At 31.0% G+C, this 19065-nt stretch overlaps 1 protein-coding gene across 1 annotated transcript in view; it reads right to left on the bottom strand.

Moving 5' to 3' along the window:
* Positions 1 to 19065, bottom strand: part of LOC132716188 (dynein axonemal heavy chain 12-like) — a 77029-nt gene that overhangs the window by 27516 nt on the left and 30448 nt on the right. Inside the window, 16 exon segments of the mRNA XM_060699395.1 lie at positions 1774 to 1988; positions 2457 to 2602; positions 2975 to 3376; positions 3378 to 3443; positions 3445 to 3513; positions 4296 to 4553; positions 4996 to 5292; positions 5743 to 5952; positions 6362 to 6520; positions 7964 to 8158; positions 8676 to 8732; positions 11293 to 11309; positions 14121 to 14211; positions 14213 to 14287; positions 14956 to 15094; positions 18087 to 18107. Of these exon segments, the coding sequence (XP_060555378.1) occupies positions 1774 to 1988; positions 2457 to 2602; positions 2975 to 3376; positions 3378 to 3443; positions 3445 to 3513; positions 4296 to 4553; positions 4996 to 5292; positions 5743 to 5952; positions 6362 to 6520; positions 7964 to 8158; positions 8676 to 8732; positions 11293 to 11309; positions 14121 to 14211; positions 14213 to 14287; positions 14956 to 15094; positions 18087 to 18107 (2417 nt within the window).

Raw genomic sequence — 19065 nt, 5'->3', positions numbered from 1 at the left:
TCTGTGATATCATAAAACCATTTAGACATCACATTCATGACATCATCAAACCATTTTTGACATAACATTCTGTGATATCATCAAACTGTTTTGAAATCTAATTTTATGACATCATCAAACCTTTTTGAGACCATATTCTGTGATACCATGAAACTGTTTTGACATCACATTCATGACATCATCAGACCATTTTGACATAACATTCATGACATCATCAAACCATTTTGACATCACATTCATGACATCATCAGACCATTTTGACATAACATTCATGACATCATCAAACCATTTTGACATCACATTCATGACATCATCAAACCATTTGACATACCATTTGCAACATCATCAAACCACTTGTTTGAATGCATATAAGTGTATAAATAATTTAACAGGATATGATGAAATTTATCACCTAGAAATAAATGTTCCTACTTTGATTGACTGTTGTATTGTTTTCTACAAGTATTTACCAGTAATTATCTGTTCACCTTCATAAAATTATCACCATACTACTGAATGTGCAATAGGAAAAGAAGGTTAAGGAATTCCATAAACCCATCATGCAATACATATATATATATTATAAGGGAAAAATTTATACATCTATAGTAAAGATAATGTTTCGTAAAGGAAGAAAGTACATTTGCTTCTAAACCTACCCATTCCAGCTGTTCAAAAATATACAAGGTTTATCAATGCAATACAGGGTATTCACAAGAACTATATGTCTGCTATAAAATTGTATATACATTAATAAAGAAGACTTGTACAAAACAAATAAACATTAAGATACTTCCCCTTGTTTTGAATATATATCCATCACCAAGAAAAATATCAATAAATTCATTACTTGTTGATAAATTTGTAAACATTAATGCACAGCTATACAATGTAAATACAATTTTGCAGCAGAAAAAAATGGAAATTATATAGAATTTAAAATACATGTAATATGTAATTATCACACTAGAAAACGGAGAAATTATATATACCACAGAAATGCACACATTTTGAACAAATTAAGAGGTATATCAATCACACATACATATTTATGAGGGAGAATAAATCATAAATAATGCCTAATTAACTTGTTGTCACATTAGTAAATTTGTTAGACTTTTTTTGGTAGCTATTCAAATTAACTGGAATTATATTAGAACTCTGGTCAAGTTATGGTAAAATTTGACTGAACAAAGAAAGTTAGCATAAAAAAGATGATTTTTTTTTCTAAAATATCCAAAACAGTGCAATGCTTTTAGGTACTTGATGTAACCATTGACAACGTGCATCATCGATCACTTCCTTTGAGTAGATTTATAAAAATGAGTCAACCAGTTACTGCAACTATTCTCATTACTTTATATCACTGAGGTGTCTTCAGACATGGATACATTGAAAGGTGACCCCCGAACAAACAGGCAAATGGGTTAATCAATAATATGATAATGATTTGGATTGAGAAATGTACTACATTTTGCTTTAAAACTTATGATCAATGTCAAACATCTCCCGTTTCAATATTTAAAATATTCTGCATAAAACACTAACAATGTGCATTTCTACTCTAATACTTCACAACATGTGCCAAACTGAGTCTCCATTTTCGAATTTATCTATATTCTATTTCAAAGCAACAATTAACTTGAAAACAAAAAATCACACATGTTCTTAACTTACGCCATCTAAATCTTCGGAAATCACTAAAATTCTTTTCATCTGATTTCATTGATGTTATATTTAAAATATGCTTTATGCAGTAGTTCAAATTCTCACCTTGTTTGAATGTCTGTTTGAGAAGCAATGGTTCAAGGGACGGGTCTAACTCCTCGCCAACATTCTCCAAAAGTAGAGGGTTACCAAATGTAATACAGTTCTCTAGTGTCCTCATGTAGTCAGAATCTGTCAGCTTGATAACTGAAAGTTTAAACTCTTTCTCCATGTTCTTTACCCATTTATTGGCCTGACCTTGGGGATCTATCATCAATGGCCTGTATATACACAAACATTCAAAAGATGAGTTCATGGATAAAATAAAAGTATGTTTTTGGATAAAAATTGTGATAATGGATAAAATAATGTCTGGAGGGACAAAAATTAGTACAGTGCAAATTTTAAGTTAATGGTTAAAATCCTATACCAATACAATGTATTACATCAAGACAAGTCCTTCTGCATGAGTTCAAAACCCATCTGGGCCAAGCCGTTGTTTCCATGAGCAAAAAACTTTACACTCATTGTTTAGTACTGGTTGGTTCTAAGAACGGATTCAAGCATGTTTCAAAAGCTTATAGCTTCCAACACAATCAAACTAAAATAAATTACTGTAGTATAAACTAAGACAATTCCTTAACATAATTTCAAGATAATCAAGGTAAAACCATGTCAGCTACAACCTACACAGGTATGGCAAGGACACAACCAGAGTTAACAAAGACCTTATATCTATAATATCTTACCATCTTCTAGAGTTAGCCACAATGACACCATTATCTATAGAGAAAGCATCTCTAGGTAGACCGAAGATGTTCCAGGCCTGGATCTTAATTGGTTCTCCAAGACATTTACTCAGTGAAAACTCTTTTGAGCATGGGATCTTCTTTGTCTGAAACAAAACATTAATGTGTTTTAACATATCACACCAGAGACAGCTTCCAAATATGGATTATAATTTATATGTTAATTGTAATACTTCATTACACTATAAAGTACTTAAACGTTATACATGTATTCACTTTCTAAATCAAATTTAACATTCAAATTTCAAAATTGAGTTGCTCAAAAAAATATTGCTGAATAAGATTTATCACCAAAAAACCCCAAGCAAAAACATTACATGAAAGGCGGTACACATTAACCAGAATATGCCATATCTTTAACCAATGAGACATCTTACTATTTTAGTTTAATCTAGTTGCTTCTATAAATATATATATTTTTTTCATTCAGAAATGAATTTTAATACTTGTACACTTACCATGCACTCGTTCACCCAGTCATGAGTTGCCCTATCTCTAAATGCAGATGTGAACGGACCGAGGTAGGCAATCACACCGGCTGAGATCAACACATCACCTGTCAGATTATCATATGTGTTTTGTAACAACTCTGCCGCCTTTGTCCATCTGGACTTCTCACCACCTAAACCACCGATCAGCTTCTCAGCACGTACAAGTTTCTTTCCGCACAAATCCACCTGAAACTCGAGCTGTTCTTTCTTGTCTGTCATTTCTTTGAATGTGGCTTTCAAGTCAGCCAAACGTTTCTCAACAGCTGCCAACTCAGCACGTTTTGCATTTAAAGTTTTCATTGTCGAGCTGAGATCAGCCTCGGCCTCAGCTAGACGGGCTTTCTTTGGAGCTACGACTTTAGCAACACGCATCATAAATCTCCATTTTTGCCATGATCCATTTACAGAGACCTTCAGCTGCGGAGGAAGCATTTTTCCACCTTGCTCGGGTCAAATTTCTGGATTACCAAATATACTCTTTTACGGATCTTCTGCATCACATGTATCTGGAAACAAAATTTTCATTTCTTTAAAATCATTTTAGAAAAGAATATAATATTTATAATGGTTTTCTTACTTTAATATCATATATATCATTTTAATGCAAATTCCAAATACAAATTAGTCTCGATATTTTTTGTTTAGTTTTAAGAAAAAAAAAGTTCATAGTTTAATGTTATACTTGTCATATTTCTTTTCAGCATACTGAGGAAACGGTCATATCTCCTAGCAGTTTTTCTTGATGGTCCCCAATTTTTCTTAGATTTTCTGTCCCGGATTGTCAGGATCGTTGATTTTGTCCGGTTTTATATCCTTCATTAAACACAAACAGCTTACATCCAAAATTTTCACCACCGGCATTTTCTTTCATTTGACTTCCAATTGGTAATATCTTGCAGGCTGTAAGGTAAGCACAATTTGAATTATCTTTCCACTGGATAATTTTATTTTTTTTCTTAAAAATTTACACAATATTGATTTCTTCTTTCTATGTTGGGTTCAAGTAAAATGGACTTTTTAATGGCCTGGTGGCTCTCCAGCAAATACTGGAAGTAGAAAGATCCTTATCATCACTATTGTTAAGGCATGACCAGAACATTCATCTTGTGGGAACAATCTACCATCTACTAACTAACTATATTTACTATAACCAAAAATTTACTCTTTCATGGTTTAAAAAACAACAAAAATTAGTCATGGTTATTATAATTCATAAAATTTACAATCTATATGCATTCAAAAACAGCCGAATTACTATTGGGACAAACATTTGAAACAACCATCATACCTTCAGTGTATTAAGAGCAGCTAAGGCAGCCTCGAGGGCAGGGATAGCCTCAGCAAGATCAGCCTCACATTCATCTTTTAAAGCTTGAGCCTGAGCAGCCTGTTCATTGGCTACCTGTTCATCAGCCTTTACCAGTTTACTGGTGGCCTCAACTTCAGCCGATTCTTTCTCAATTACCACCAACATTTTAGAATTCTCCTCTGCAGAAACAACAAGTTGAGGCTGTAGTTCCTCAAGCTCTTTCTGCATGTCTGCAACCTAAATAACAAACACAAATAATATAATAAATACTGCAGCAATGTATGAGATACTTTTTTACTTCCGCACCTCGACATCTTTAATAATAATTTTACATAGATTAACCAATATCATGCTAGATATCTTAAATTAACTATAGTCCATCTTCAAATCTGAACAAAACCTTTCATCATTATCAAATTTCAAAATGGCTACTTACTGAATAGCAAACAGTGCAAAAAGAAATATTGCTTTAATGATTAGTTTTGCTATGTGTCTTCTCTAGCAGAGCTGTTAAAATGATTTGTGACTTGATTCAAACATTTTTATAGTAAAAATATATACAATTGTTGTCATGTAAAAAAAATTGCAAAAAGATATTTAGAAAGAAGAAGTGACACTCAATGTCCCTTAACATTAATAAGGTCTTCCCAGACAGGTGTTACTGTACACATATAATTACCTGACTAGCAGCGAATGCCAACTTCTCCAGACCAACAACATATCTCCTCTTTGCTTTAAGTGTCTCATCTTGTTTAGATCCTAACAATGTCTTAAAGGCATTAATCAATTCCAGGTACGATGTTGGTGTGACGTAATTATGACGTCCCAATTCATGCAAGTAAGCTGTTGACAGACCAATAGTGCCCTGGTGGAAATGTTTACAGATTTTCACAGTCTCTGCCTTCTGATCATCCTCAATATCCAGCTGCTCTAAGAACTTATTGGCCACTCTTTCTAAAGCATCATCAGGCCAGGCCTATATGTATGTAAATAAAAACAAAACAACTCTTTTATATAGTGACTGTATGCAATATTTCTGAAGTTTTCAAGATGCTTATGATAAATAAAAAAATTCAATGCAGTTTCTTAATCTGATAAATACCTTATAAACAAAACAATTCGGTATGTCTCCACCATGTTTACTTCTATTATATCTTAATAGGGGCTAACCCTTTACTGCATTAAGATGACAATATTCGACATGCTGATTTATAACAAAGTTTAAAATCACATTGATATAAATCAACGAAAAGAAAGCACATGTACTCCTAGTCATATAAGAGTCAAATACTCATTTAAAACTAGACACACACAAGAAACTCAGTTGTTTAATTTCAAAGAAATGTTTTTGTATTAATACTGACGACAAAGGTATTCAAAAATAGCTAAAAGTTCAGAAAAGGATGTAATAATAGAAATCACCAACCTGGAACCAATCTATGGTACAACAATTGATAAGTGATGGAAATTGACGAAGTCTGTTCCTGAAAGCATCTCCAATAGGACTGAAGGCTATAATGATGTGTAAATTCTCTCTTACACGATTTACAAAGAAGGCAAACATTGCCAGGGGAGAGAAATCATCACCACCTTTACCCTCCGCCTCCATCTGTGCCTGCATAGCTGGACGTATACTCTAAATACAAACAGTGATATCATACAGTGTAATTATGTGGTAAAAACATTTGATATAATTACAACTATAACTTTATACATCTTATTTTGATAGCATGTCAAAATTTATATATCTCATATCTATATATGTTATTTGGAACTCTGCCGTGTTTAAATGTCTTCAGAATCCATAGAGATACTTAAGACAGACTAGCATTCAACCCTGGAAATAAAAGACCAATTTGGTAAGTAATATAGCCTGACTTTTTATTTAACATATCTATATGTATGGTCTATTAATAAGACTTTAAGAAGTTATAGCAATTCAGAAACTAAAAGATGACTCCTTTTTTGTTTTTGTTAAAAGGCTGATCAAACCAGATTAATTCAAAACAACTAACACATTTCTCTTTGGAAATCAAATACATTACCTCCATAATTTCTGACTTTTCATCAGCAGCAAATATATTGGGGACTTCACCAGTGTTGAGTAAATTATCAATATCTTCTAGAAAAGATTCTTCCTTGATTTGTGTGTCTGTTATCAGAAACACCATTGTCTTACCTGTTCCAGCTGTCTTTAATAAAGTCTGAAAATTTACAAACAAGGGACTTTAAAATTATGATAAGTTTAGCTAAAGTTTAAACTATGTAATGCCATTGTTATTATGTTATACTGTTACTTCAAGATCATACATGGACACTCCCATTTACCTAGTGGAAGAAAACCTTTTAAAATCCATGTTTGTATTTTTTTTTTTGTTAAACCACAAGCAAGCTATAACTTTTTCTTAGCTAAATGCATAGCTAGGCAAAAACCATCAACAATCAAACATAAGCAATTGGAATCTAAATATTACTTTTTACATGGGAATACTTGGATTTTGAATATCAGTAAACAGGCTTTAAATTCTTTATGCCTTTATTTTTGCTTCCAAAATATGTGTGAAAATATTTACACATATATGTATTAAGTGTAAAAATATATTTTTAAGACTGTTTTTTTTGTTGCTATTTTCAATAGCATTCTAAAATTTAAAATATTTATTCCTACAAGGAAAGCATCAAACAACATCCAATGGTCTGTAAAATTGTGCTCAGTGTACTTTCTAAATAAACAAAAACAACAGTAAAATTGTTCATGTGAGGTACTCTTTTCCAAAATGAACATGGGCAGGTCCATTTTCACAAATTCAGCAGTGTAAGGGCTAAAGACATGTTTACAATGACCTAATGACAAGGCTATACATTGTATTCATCTACACCTAAAGTCTAAAATTTAGACTTAGAAATCGAGATATTTTGTTCCGTCATTCGTTGGTACTTACATTGTATACACAACTTGTAATGAAACTTTCATGAAATGCGCATTATATAGTTGCAGATAAGTCAACAAAGTTTCATCAGAATTAGTTCACAATGAAATAAAATATGGAGTTAAGAATTTTTTTCAAGATTTTTAAGTCTAAATCTAAATTTAAGACTCTTAAGGTAGATGAGCACTGACAAACCATTTCTGATTATAAAATGGAGATTGCAGAACAGCACTTAATGGAACTGTTCAATTGATCAACTCTGAGTCTACTTTCAAAATTAACCAATCAGAATGTCTGTAACAGATCAGCAATCTCACACTTTATAACCTTTGACCCAAGACCCTGGATTATCCTACCTCTTCAGCTCCTGCTGTTCTTAGAACTTTCTGTGTGTCATAACAGAAGTATATTGATATAACTGTTTTAGTTAATCACTTTTCAATTTATAACACATTAAAATTGTATTTTGATACATCATCATTACATTTATCTTGTCTACTTTTGAAGTTTGAATACTTTAATGACAGAATTTCAAATTCACTCCTGATATAAAATACTTTAAAATCAATTAAATCATTTTATCAGCATAAATTTGGAAAAGATTTGGCAACTTTTAATTAAGTATGTTCTTATACACTAACTAACTTTTTCATGCTATCAACAACCATTTTAAAATGGTTAAAGAGGAAAAGATAACAAAAAGCAAGTCTTCATTACCTTTATATCTTCCCTCCATTCTGTTTTGCCATAATTTTTAGAGATTTCAGGTTGGAAAAGGCCATACCCAGCAGTAGCTGTAGCTAGACGTGTCAGAGACTGTCTACCGCTGCCACCTACACCAACCAAGAGGGCGTTACCTCCGGGTACACGTAAAACACGACTGATACGAGACAAATGCTCTAACACATATCTGAAATAATACAACAACAATAAATACAAATGCTATCTTAACTAATTACTTGTGCATTGTATAAAACAAGGTCAGTCTGCACATCTATGTAAATCTGACCAGGTTCTAATCTGTTAGCCACTCATTCTCATCTTAAACAAAAGCTGTCAGTAAGACACTGTGCTTGTCTACTCTCAGTGCTTGACAGTAAAAAAAAAGAGGCACAATACTGTAAATAGGTAGCTCAGAGTTAAGGGACCTGTCCCTATAATATAAGATAATCACAGAAAACAAGTGTGTGAAGTTTCAGCCCATTCCTTTAAGTAGTTTTAAGAGATACCAACTTGCACCAAAAATGTAACCAAGTGTGACGGCTACTTCAATACCAATGCATCAGTAAGTACAATAGCTCTTCCTATTTCTTTGGAATAGCTGACCTTAATATTTCACAAAAACTTTCAATGGAATTCAAACATCTATTTATTTTGAAAAAGATACCGAAACTAGTACACCTTTTATTATATTTTCAAAGTTTACCTAAAAGATGACAAGATTCATTCTGCTTTTATGTGTGTTATTATTCCTCGAGGCACTGTTCTTTTTTTGGTTTTATGTGTGTTATTTTTTTTGACCATTTTAAAAAAACGGGTACTCTGTTGCTCATTTTGCTTTAGGCACTGTTCTGGTAAAGGTTTAGCCCTTTCCCTCCTTTTAATATTTTTTGGATCCAATTTCCCAAAAAATTTTAATGGAGGCAATAAAAATCACTTTTGGGAAATATCTTTTTTTTTTTAAAAAAAAAGGGTGTTTAAATTTTAAAAAATTAAAAATTTAAAATTTCCCCAAACTTTAATTTTATTTGAAAAAATTTCCCCGTTTAGTCATTTTTATTTTTCAAATTTTACCCTAAATGAAAAAATTCTTTCCCAGTGTTTTTTTAAATACCCCTAAAACCAATTTGGTAATTTAAAATTTTTTGGTTCAAAACGACCCAAAAAATTTTTAACACCTTTTTACCCAAAAAGGCCCCTGGGTTTTTTTCCAAAATTTTTCTCCTCAAAATTTTTTAAATTTTTCTTTAAATTAAATAAAATTAAAAACTTTTTCAATTATAAATTGGAAAATAAAATTTTAAATTAAATTTTTAAATTTAAAGGATTTTTTCAAAATTTTTCCACATTTCGATTTTTTAAATGAAAAATTTAAGGTGAAAAAGCCCGGGTGTTCGAATTTTGGGAAAAAGGGATCTTTTTTCCAAAAAATTTAAAAATATATTTTTCTATTTAAAATTTCAAAAATTTTAACTTTCCCTAACTTATTGGGGTTGGAAAATGTATTGGGTTTTTTTTGCTTTTACACCTTATTTTTCTATTAAATAAACATTTTACAAAAAACAATAAAGGGACAAAAAGATTTTTAATTTTTCCGGGTTAAACTCTTTATTCTTTTCAATTTTTCAAAATTAAAAAATTAAATTTAAAAAATATAATTTTTAAAAAAGGAAACAGGGGAAATTTTTTGTTTTTTTATTTTGTTAAAATTAGAAAAGGGGCCACTAAACCTTAAAACAGAGGTTTTTTATTTTTTTTAAAATTTTGGGAACGGTTTTCAAAAAAAAAAATTTTTATTAATGTATTTTTGACTTTTTTAACGTTTAAAAGGGAAAAAAATATTTTTAATAAATTAATTTTTTTTAAAAAAAAATTTTATTTTTTTTTAAAAAAAAATTTAAATTTTTCAAAATTTTTTTAAATTATTTAAAAAAAAACATTGTTTTTTTCCCCTTTATAGAATTTTAAACAAAAATTTTAAAATTAAACCCTTTTCCGCCCTTTTTTTAAATTTTTTTTTTTTTTGGGGAAATTTAACTAAATTTTTTTTTAATTTTTTGCAAAAATTTTCCTTTCCAATAATTTATTAAAACATTAAAATAAATTTAAAAAGGCCAAAAAACCAAATTAAAAAATTTATTTGGAAAAAAAGAAAAAATAAGGTTTTGAAAAAAATTTTTTGGGGTTCCCCCGAAAAGGGTAGTTGAAACTTTTAAACCCCTAAATCATAAATTTTTTCCTTAAAAAGTATAACAAAATTCCCAGAAAATTAAATTTTTTCCTTAAATACTTATTTATTAAGATTCTTTATAAAATTTGGGAATAAAAAAACTTACTCAAAACCCCTTTTTCCTTTTGTCAGAATCATCAGTAAAAAGATAAAATAAAACACCCTCATCATTCATGTCCCCCATAATCTAAAAATAAAACACAAATAAAAATGAAAAAAATGGGAATTAAAAGGATTGAACCCTAGGGGGTTTTAATGCAATTTTTGTTTATATAAAAATATTTTAGTTTTAAGTAAAGAAATAAGCCCCTTGGGGAAGTGAATTCAAAAAAAGTAAACCCAATTTTTTAAAAGAAAAACTATTATAAATTATTTTTTAAATTAAAAGGGGTTTTTCCCATGGGGTTCCAAAAAACCTAAAAAAAAAATTTAAATTTTTACATAGATATTTAAGGGAAACTTAAAACGGGAAAATAGGGAAAAAGAAATTAAAAAAATATACTTTGGAAATAAATTGAAAATTGCGCGTTACGTTTTTCTCAGGCGGTTTTTTTTGGCCCAATTCTTTGCATTTGAGTAAAAGCATTGGCAAAAATTTTTTTTGGAATCATTTGTCACAATAAGAATATTTATTCTGGAGAAATCAAAGTGAGCGAATGATCTTGAAAATTTTGCGAACACACATGAAATTTGGGTCATACACCTTTCATTCAAATGTTAACATTAAATCTCGAAAAAAAAATATTCCAGTCTCTGTGCATTCAAAAAACCTTTAGGCGGAGACCCTTTTTTAAGGCCATATTGTTGAATACACATCTTTAACTTTGGTGGATGAATATCCATGGAATTTATAAAAAAAGAAAAAGAAACAAGAGCTTACATACCATTAACCATTACACGTTTATTTCTCCAAACTTGTGGTTTTTTTTATCAAACAGACACCTAAAATGATCCTGGAGAAATCACGCAAGTTAAAAAAACACGTAATGTTGATTTTGCTGGAGTTGGCAATAAGTTAGCCATTGCCTCTTTATAACATCAGCCAGATTGTAGCAGCCACAATTCTGGTTGCCAAAAAGTGTGAAAAAAGTCAGACGGGAATTTTCCCTGGCCCTGAAATATAAAACATTAAGAATATAATAATTTCAAATCAAAAAATTTTAAATTCCAAGAATCCTTTATAAAACAAATTTTAGCAATAACAGCAAACTCATTTTTTTAAGAGAAAAAAGAAAGTTCTTCATTAAAGTGACGGCAAAGCCTGTGTACATAAAAACTAATATGAACGTCACAAATTATCCCAATGACATAATGCTGAAAAGGCAGGGTTTATCAAACATTGCAGGGTTTAGAGTATAAATAAAGCTATATATTTAGTATCCTAAGAAAGTCTATGATAGGTTTATAATAAAACAACACAAACCTTAAGACTAATAGACTCATGATAACTGAGGAAAATCTTGGTCATTGTTTCACATCAACCTGAAAAAGGATTCATGCCTACAATGTTTTAAAATGGTCCTCAAGAATCTTGGTGTGACATCATTTCTATGGACCGCCACCTTTGGTGGGCCCATAGCTTTGTTGAAGAAACTGGATATCTTGTAGTGTATCTATTTAGATGTATCCTTCAAGTCATCCTGAAATCAAAAAAATTTTCATAACATTATTTTTTTAGCCTTTAATAAACAAGAGGGCCATGATGGCCCTGAGGGTCGCCCCACTCTGTATATATCCCCCCCCCCCCGGGCCAATTTTTTCCCAAGGGTTTTTTTTTGAACAGACTTGGTAGAACACCCAATAAGAAAGATGTTTTCATGCACTAAAACATCTATTCCTAGCTCATTGGGTTTTTTAAAAAAAGATTTTTTAAGTTTTTTACTCATACACATATAGTTAAAAAACAATGACAAAAACCCCTGGGGGCAGGGGGCCAATTTTGGACCCCCGGGCTTTTATTTGAACAAACTTTGTAGATATTTACTTAAAGATGTTTTCATGTAATAATATCTAAAATCAATGCTATTTGGGTTTTTTCTTTCAAAGAAGATTTTTAAGTTTTTGCTAATACACATAAAGGAAAAATCAATGACCCCCTGGGGCGGGGCCAGTTTTGACCCAGGGCTTTTATTTGAACATACTTGGTAGACACCCATTAGAGACATGTTTTCATGCCTAAATATCTTAGCTCTAGCTCTTTGAGTTCTTTTAAAAGAAAGATTTTTTTAAGTTTTTACTATATGCATATAGGGAAATTCAATGACCCCCCGGGGCCAGGGTCCAATTTTTGACCCAGGGCTTTTATTTGAAACAAACTTGGGTAGACACTCATTAGAAGATGTTTCATGCTAAATATCTTAGCTCTAGCTCTTTTGGCGTTCTTTAAAAGAGATCTTTTTAAGTTTTTTTATATATGCATATAGGGAAAATCTATGACCCCTAGGACGGGGCCAATTTTGACCCCAGGGCTTTTATTTGAACAAACTTGGTAGACACTCATTAGAAGATGTTTCATGCTAAAATATCTTAGCTCTAGCTCTTTTGGGTTCTTTAAAAAGAAAGATTTTTTAAGTTTTTTACTATATGGCATATAGGGAAAATCAATGACCCCTTGGGGTGGGGCCAATTTTGACCCCAGGGCTTTTTTATTTTGAACAACTTGGTAGACACTCACTAGAAGATGTTTTCATGCCAAATATCTTAGCTCTAGCTCTTTGGGTTCCTAAGCTCTACCTTTTTACAGTTCCTTTAAAAGAAGATTTTCAAGTTTTTTTTTTACTATATGCATATAAGGGGAAAATAATGACCCCCCAGGCCGGGGGCCAATTTTTGACCCCAGGGCTTTTTATTTGAAAAAAAACTTGGTAGACACTCACTAGGAAGATGTTCATGCCAAATTTCCTTAGCTCAAGCTCTTAGGGTTCTTTAAAAGAAGATTTTTTAAGTTTTTTACTAATATGCATATAGGGAAAAATCAATGACCCCCTGGGGCGGGGCCAATTTTGACCTAGGGCTTTTATTTTGAAACAAACTTGGTAGAACACTCATTAGAAGATGTTTCATGCCAAATATCTAAAGCTCTAGCTCTTACGGTTTCTTTAAAAGAAGATATTTAAAGATTTTTTCTTTCGGTTGCCATGGCAACCAGAGTTCTGCATGAAATGGAATTCTTTGAACAATCTTGAATAGAGCTTCATACAAAGAGTTATTCCTGCCCAAGTTTCATTAACATTGGGCCTTGCGGTATCATAAGAAGATGTCCTTAGAATATATTTAAAATGTGGACCAGGACGACAGGACGACGGACGCCCATTTGGTTAGGCCATTCCTAAAAGCTCACCTGCACTTTGTGCAAGGTGAGCTAAAAAAAAACAAGGGTGAAAATAAAAGCACAAATAAAGAACATACTCTAAAAAAATCAATGGTTCAAATTTTATTCATGGAATCAACAATACACTTAATAGTTTCTGGAAAAAATGTTCAAAATCATTTCAATTTGACAGTTTTGCCATCAACCCTTTTTCTTAAATGATTTAATAATACCTGATTGAAACTACCTGGCTATTAACTGGATTGCACACTATGCTTTTATTACATTATTTAAGCAATGCTTTGTGTGTTTTTTATACCAGTTATACTGGTAGAAGGATGCCCTTTGTGTATTATATCAGGAACAAGCAGGTGCCTGAGTAGAAACCGCAGAAACTCCTAATTAAGATTTGAAAAAATTTGTCACATTTTGCAACTTCCTGTGTAAAACAGAAGTTGAATAATTACAGTATGACCCATGAGCATGACAATGAAATAATTTAGCACCTTTCAGTATTCCCCTATAAAATGAAACACTCCTTAATTCAAAAAACAGAAGCAGCCTATTACAAAATACAGTGGTATTTAAAGGACAAACAAAATCTAAATTTTAACAGTTTCCGTGATCAAGGTACTGTCTGAGAAGCTCATATGGGTGGCTGAGCTCCGTAACCTCCTTCTGGGGCATGTTCATGTCATCAACAAAAGATGATCGCTCTTTTACCCATCTGAGGCCCGTACACTCCTTTCCTCCTCTTGTCTAAACGTGACATGATGATGTTCTATGTAAAGTATAAACAAAAATCACAAAAAATATTCAAAGACATTAGTTAATTAGTTTATTACTTATTCACTTTACCTTATAAAGCTTATTGAAACACTCTCATCAGGACCTGGAACCAACAATTACTAAGCAATGACGTGTAATGTTTCCTTGCTTAAGGAAACAACAGCTTGCCCCTGACAGGGTTTGAACCCCCATGACCATTTGGTTAATTCAAATAATACTGACAAAATGAAATCTAATCAATTGAAAAAACCTCTTTAACCATTTATGATATACTGTAAATACTTTCCTTTTATATGTTGAAAACATTAAATATATAAATAATTGTTTTTCACATGGATGTTTTTAAATGACAACCAATAAAAGAAATTATTTCAAAATACATACTGTTAAATTGCTTTGAACATAATTATGTTAGTTGTGTGGTTTTTTTTTTTTTTTTGTTTTTTTGTTTTAATTTTATTTTTCCCCTTTTTTTTTTAAAGAAGAAGAATTTTACATGAGCAAAAAAAAAATTAATTAAGGAATATAATACAATAAATTCTATATTTCACTTCTGGCATCCTTACAAGTTAAAATGCAATTAATTATTATATGGGTATATATTCAAAAAGAATTTAACAAATTGAAACGGACAAAAAAGAGATGTTTAATCTTCTGTACCTGTGTTTGATTAGCACTAGTTTGAGCAGAAAAATTCACAAAAGCTGGTAAAAACTTCTCTTTTGGCAGATCATGCATCAGTTTATCCTGTACATACACAGATTTTCCTGTACCAGTTGGTCCCACAAATAGGAGAGGCCTGAAATACAAAATAGACATACAAATACAAACACCATGGCCTTAATGTAGTACTTTTTTTGTACTTGATGAAATGTGAAATTCATTGCCAATTTCTTTTCTTTTTTTTTCAATCTTTTGATTTTTATTTCATCTTAAATGAAATTCATTATGTGGAGAAATAAACCTCATTAATTTTCTTCAATAATCTGATTCCAATACCAGATGCTAGTTTATGGGAAGGATATTTAAGCAAAGCAAAAATAAAGTGCACACAATTATTTGCAATGAAATAAATAAAAACAAACAAAAATGTTTAAAAAATGTTTTAAAATGAAAAACAAGTGAAGCAAAAAAATGATGAGTTAAATAGAAAATGTAAAAAACTTGTCAACTTTCTTTTACAAACAATCTCAAAAAAATATAGAGATTGAATACAAAAAAAACTGAAATATTGGACAATATGATTGTTCTATGCTTATGGCAGAGATTTGCCAAATTGTCCATCCATTTAAAGCTTTTTCATTGGTAAGTAGATGCAAATCATCTTAGTTAAGAAGGACTTATCATCACTTATGTCTATTTGAGCCGTGTCATGACAAAACCAACATAATGGGTTTGCGACCAGCATGGATCCAGACCAGCCTGCGCATCCGCGCAGTCTGATCAGGATCCATGCTGTTCGCTATCAGTTTCTCTACTTGTAATAGAGTTGGTAAGCGAACAGCATGGATCCTGATCAGACTGCGCGGATGTGCAGGCTGGTCTGGATCCATGCTGGTCGCAAACCCATTATGTTGGTTTTGTCGTGATGTGGCTCATTTGTTAAGTGGTTAAACACAAAGCATCTGAATGTAAGACTGAAATTAGCATTTGTTTATTATACTTCTATGACATGCTTCATTACATCCACATTTATAATAGTAATTTGAAAGTAGAACTGTGTCCATAGGACAAAGATTGACCCATGTTCCACTGTTTTGTCTATGGATGGACTGCATGACCAACTGACATACATTTTAAAGGGCAAAATTTATATCCCCCCCCCACCCTCCAACACACATTTAGTAATTGGAGCACAAATAAAAAAACTTATTTGCAAGTCAACTTTATATTTTGTCAACATACTATTAAGGATTATTAGTATACCTTTCATTTCTTTGCTTCCAAAGAATATTTTTAAACAGTACACTTAAGACAATTTTGTGATTTTTTTTTCTCAAACTGTCATCACCTGCAGTACATTTGAAAACTACAATTTTGTAGATAGTCCCATACACCATGAGAAAGAGAATGTATGTACAGGATAGATATAGAATACATACACAAGAAGCTTTACACCAATCACCAAGAAGGTTTCCTGAATAATCATGTGTGTATACCTACTTATATCAAGTAATCAACCAAATATTTATACAGTGCAACCCCTTCAGGTCAGCCCTATGTAGACCAATTTATTATAAAAAACTTCTCTATGAGAACCACTATTAGGTACCCTATGCCAAAAGAATAAAATCAGCCCAGTCTGCACATGTGTACAGTCTAATTCTGACAAGACTTTATTTGTTTTTTGTTTTTTTTCCAAATAGTAAAGGTTTCAATATCACTATGGTGATAATACCCTACAATGCCATCAAATAATTTTTTTATCAATTAGTTACATAAATAACAGTCCACTATCACTTACATGTAAATAAATGTAACATATAAAACATTATACGAAATAGGCATGGTTTAATCCTGCACTATTTTTTAGGTAAAAAAAAACCCCACAACTTATATCTTTCAAACATTATACTATAAAATGTTTCCCCATCAAAACTTTACCCCCTCCCCCCAGTAAACAACAACAAAACAAAAACAACAAAACAAACCTATCCCAAACAAACTAAAAAATAGTTGATTACTTGACAACCTTCAAAGTGCTAGAATCTATACACAAAACAACTTGCCTTAACCAAGCCAGACTGTTGGCTGTTCAATTAAACTACATGTATTCTGATATAAAAATCTCTCAACTTAACATTTACACAACAATTGGTGGCAACTGAACTAACTTATGTGACCAGTGCAGACAAAGGTCAGCCAGTACATCCATGCCGTCTGCACTGTTCTCTATTCAGTCAGTACTTATTTTAAAAATTTTCCCTATAAATGATGAATGGTTTTGTCCAGACTGAATAAGTGGACAAGTCGATTTTAGATATTCAGTACGGTATGGGTTCCAACTATATACATCTAGCATGGAAAGGAATAAGTAAGTATACACTTGTAGTATTTCAAAGTATATATATATATATGAAATATATGGACATGTTGAGTCTTCTAATATTTTTTTATGGTTTATTCATAATCACTAACATAATTATTTTTCTTTAAAGTGACTTTTGCAAAAGATTTGGGATCGGAATCTTTACAAAAAAAAACATATTGAAAAAACATGTTGTTTATTTTTATATGAAGATGAAAAGATGAAAATGACTTGTTTACAATGCAACTGTCATTGGGGAAAAAAGTACATAATGTTTATATGTGACACATTTTATCTCATATTAGATGAAATTTGATAAATTTGAATGAAATAAAAAGAATTTTCAGAAATTCTGAAAAATTTGTCATTTTTGTATCAATGAATGCTTGACAAAGATTTTTCTTTGTCAAGGGTATAGAGCCAGGATGCCATGTTACCTGTTGTATGACCACCCTTTGTACTTTTGGCTTCTTAATTTTAATGATTTTGATATCGAAATCCCCAAAACATACAATGGACAATTCCAAATTTCAAAACAGGAAAAGTCCATTATGTTATGTCAGCTAATACTGATTAACCCTAAGTAAACAAATAATTAGACTCTACGTGCCCCTCATTTCATACATCAGTTTAATAAAGCTATCAAACTCCATGTACATTCTGAAAAGAAAAGTTTTTTTTACCCCTCTCACTGTGTATTATGGTTATATTATACAACAGTGCTATAATGCTATAAACATGCAAATATGTTTCTAGCAGTTACCTTGGTTTTCCGTCTTTTCCACTGCAACAGTGATAATTATAAGTAAATGATCTTTAAACTAAAGTCATATAAAAATCATAGTAAAATTACACAATATCAGAATATTTTGAAAGTGTAATTATTTAAGGTACTAAAAAAACAACAGTATGAAAATCATTATCCTTACAGAATTGCAATGAAAGAAATTTTCATTAATGAACTCTTTTTCTGAAATTTTGAAAAATAAATTACTAAAATTAAATTGACATTATGCCCTTAAAAGTGTAATAGTTAAAATAAGTTTCCATTTTGCTATATTTATGTTCAATCTTATATCTTAATATGCAAAAATGATAAATTATCTACATAACCCAAAGAAATTTATTGAAATAATATTCCAAATTTATGGGTAACATCCAAATGATAAAAAGAGTGGAGTAGTCTCTAATATTTAAGGTAGTTTTATCTATTTTTTCTCAGTGTTCTAAATTACTGGTCATTTAACATTATAATGGTCAGTCCTTTAAAATGAGCATAATGTCACTTTAAGCTTTTAGCCAAGTGTAGCATAAAACTACTTAATTTTTGCTTTTTTTGTATTGTATTTCATTGAAGATATCATCCAACTTTTGGTTAAAGTGTATATAAGCTATATCTCTGCTGCTTGCTGTTAACAATTTTTTTGCTAAAGAATAATTTCAATATGGCTGTATGAAAGAAATATGTTAGTATTATTTCCTTTTGAGTGAATGGTTCATGTACGCAACCATTTGCTTAACAATTAAATATCAGCATACTATTTTGTTCCTGAACACAATTTTCTTTTTACACGAACACATTTTTCTTTTTACACACAGTTTTCATGTGTCTTAAATAATAGTGACATTCAACATTGCAACTCTGCTGAGATCTGACCATAAGATTATGTAAAAAACTTAAAATTTTTAAAGTGTTATGAAAATATTTCCCTAGATATTATAAGCTTTATACCCTTTAAGCT

Source organism: Ruditapes philippinarum, unplaced genomic scaffold, assembly GCF_026571515.1.
Source record: "Ruditapes philippinarum isolate M1 unplaced genomic scaffold, ASM2657151v2 ctg2601_1_1_1_1, whole genome shotgun sequence".
NCBI lineage: Eukaryota > Metazoa > Mollusca > Bivalvia > Venerida > Veneridae > Ruditapes > Ruditapes philippinarum.
Note: the sequence above shows the minus strand (reverse complement) of the source record. Positions and strands in the feature narration are given on the sequence as shown.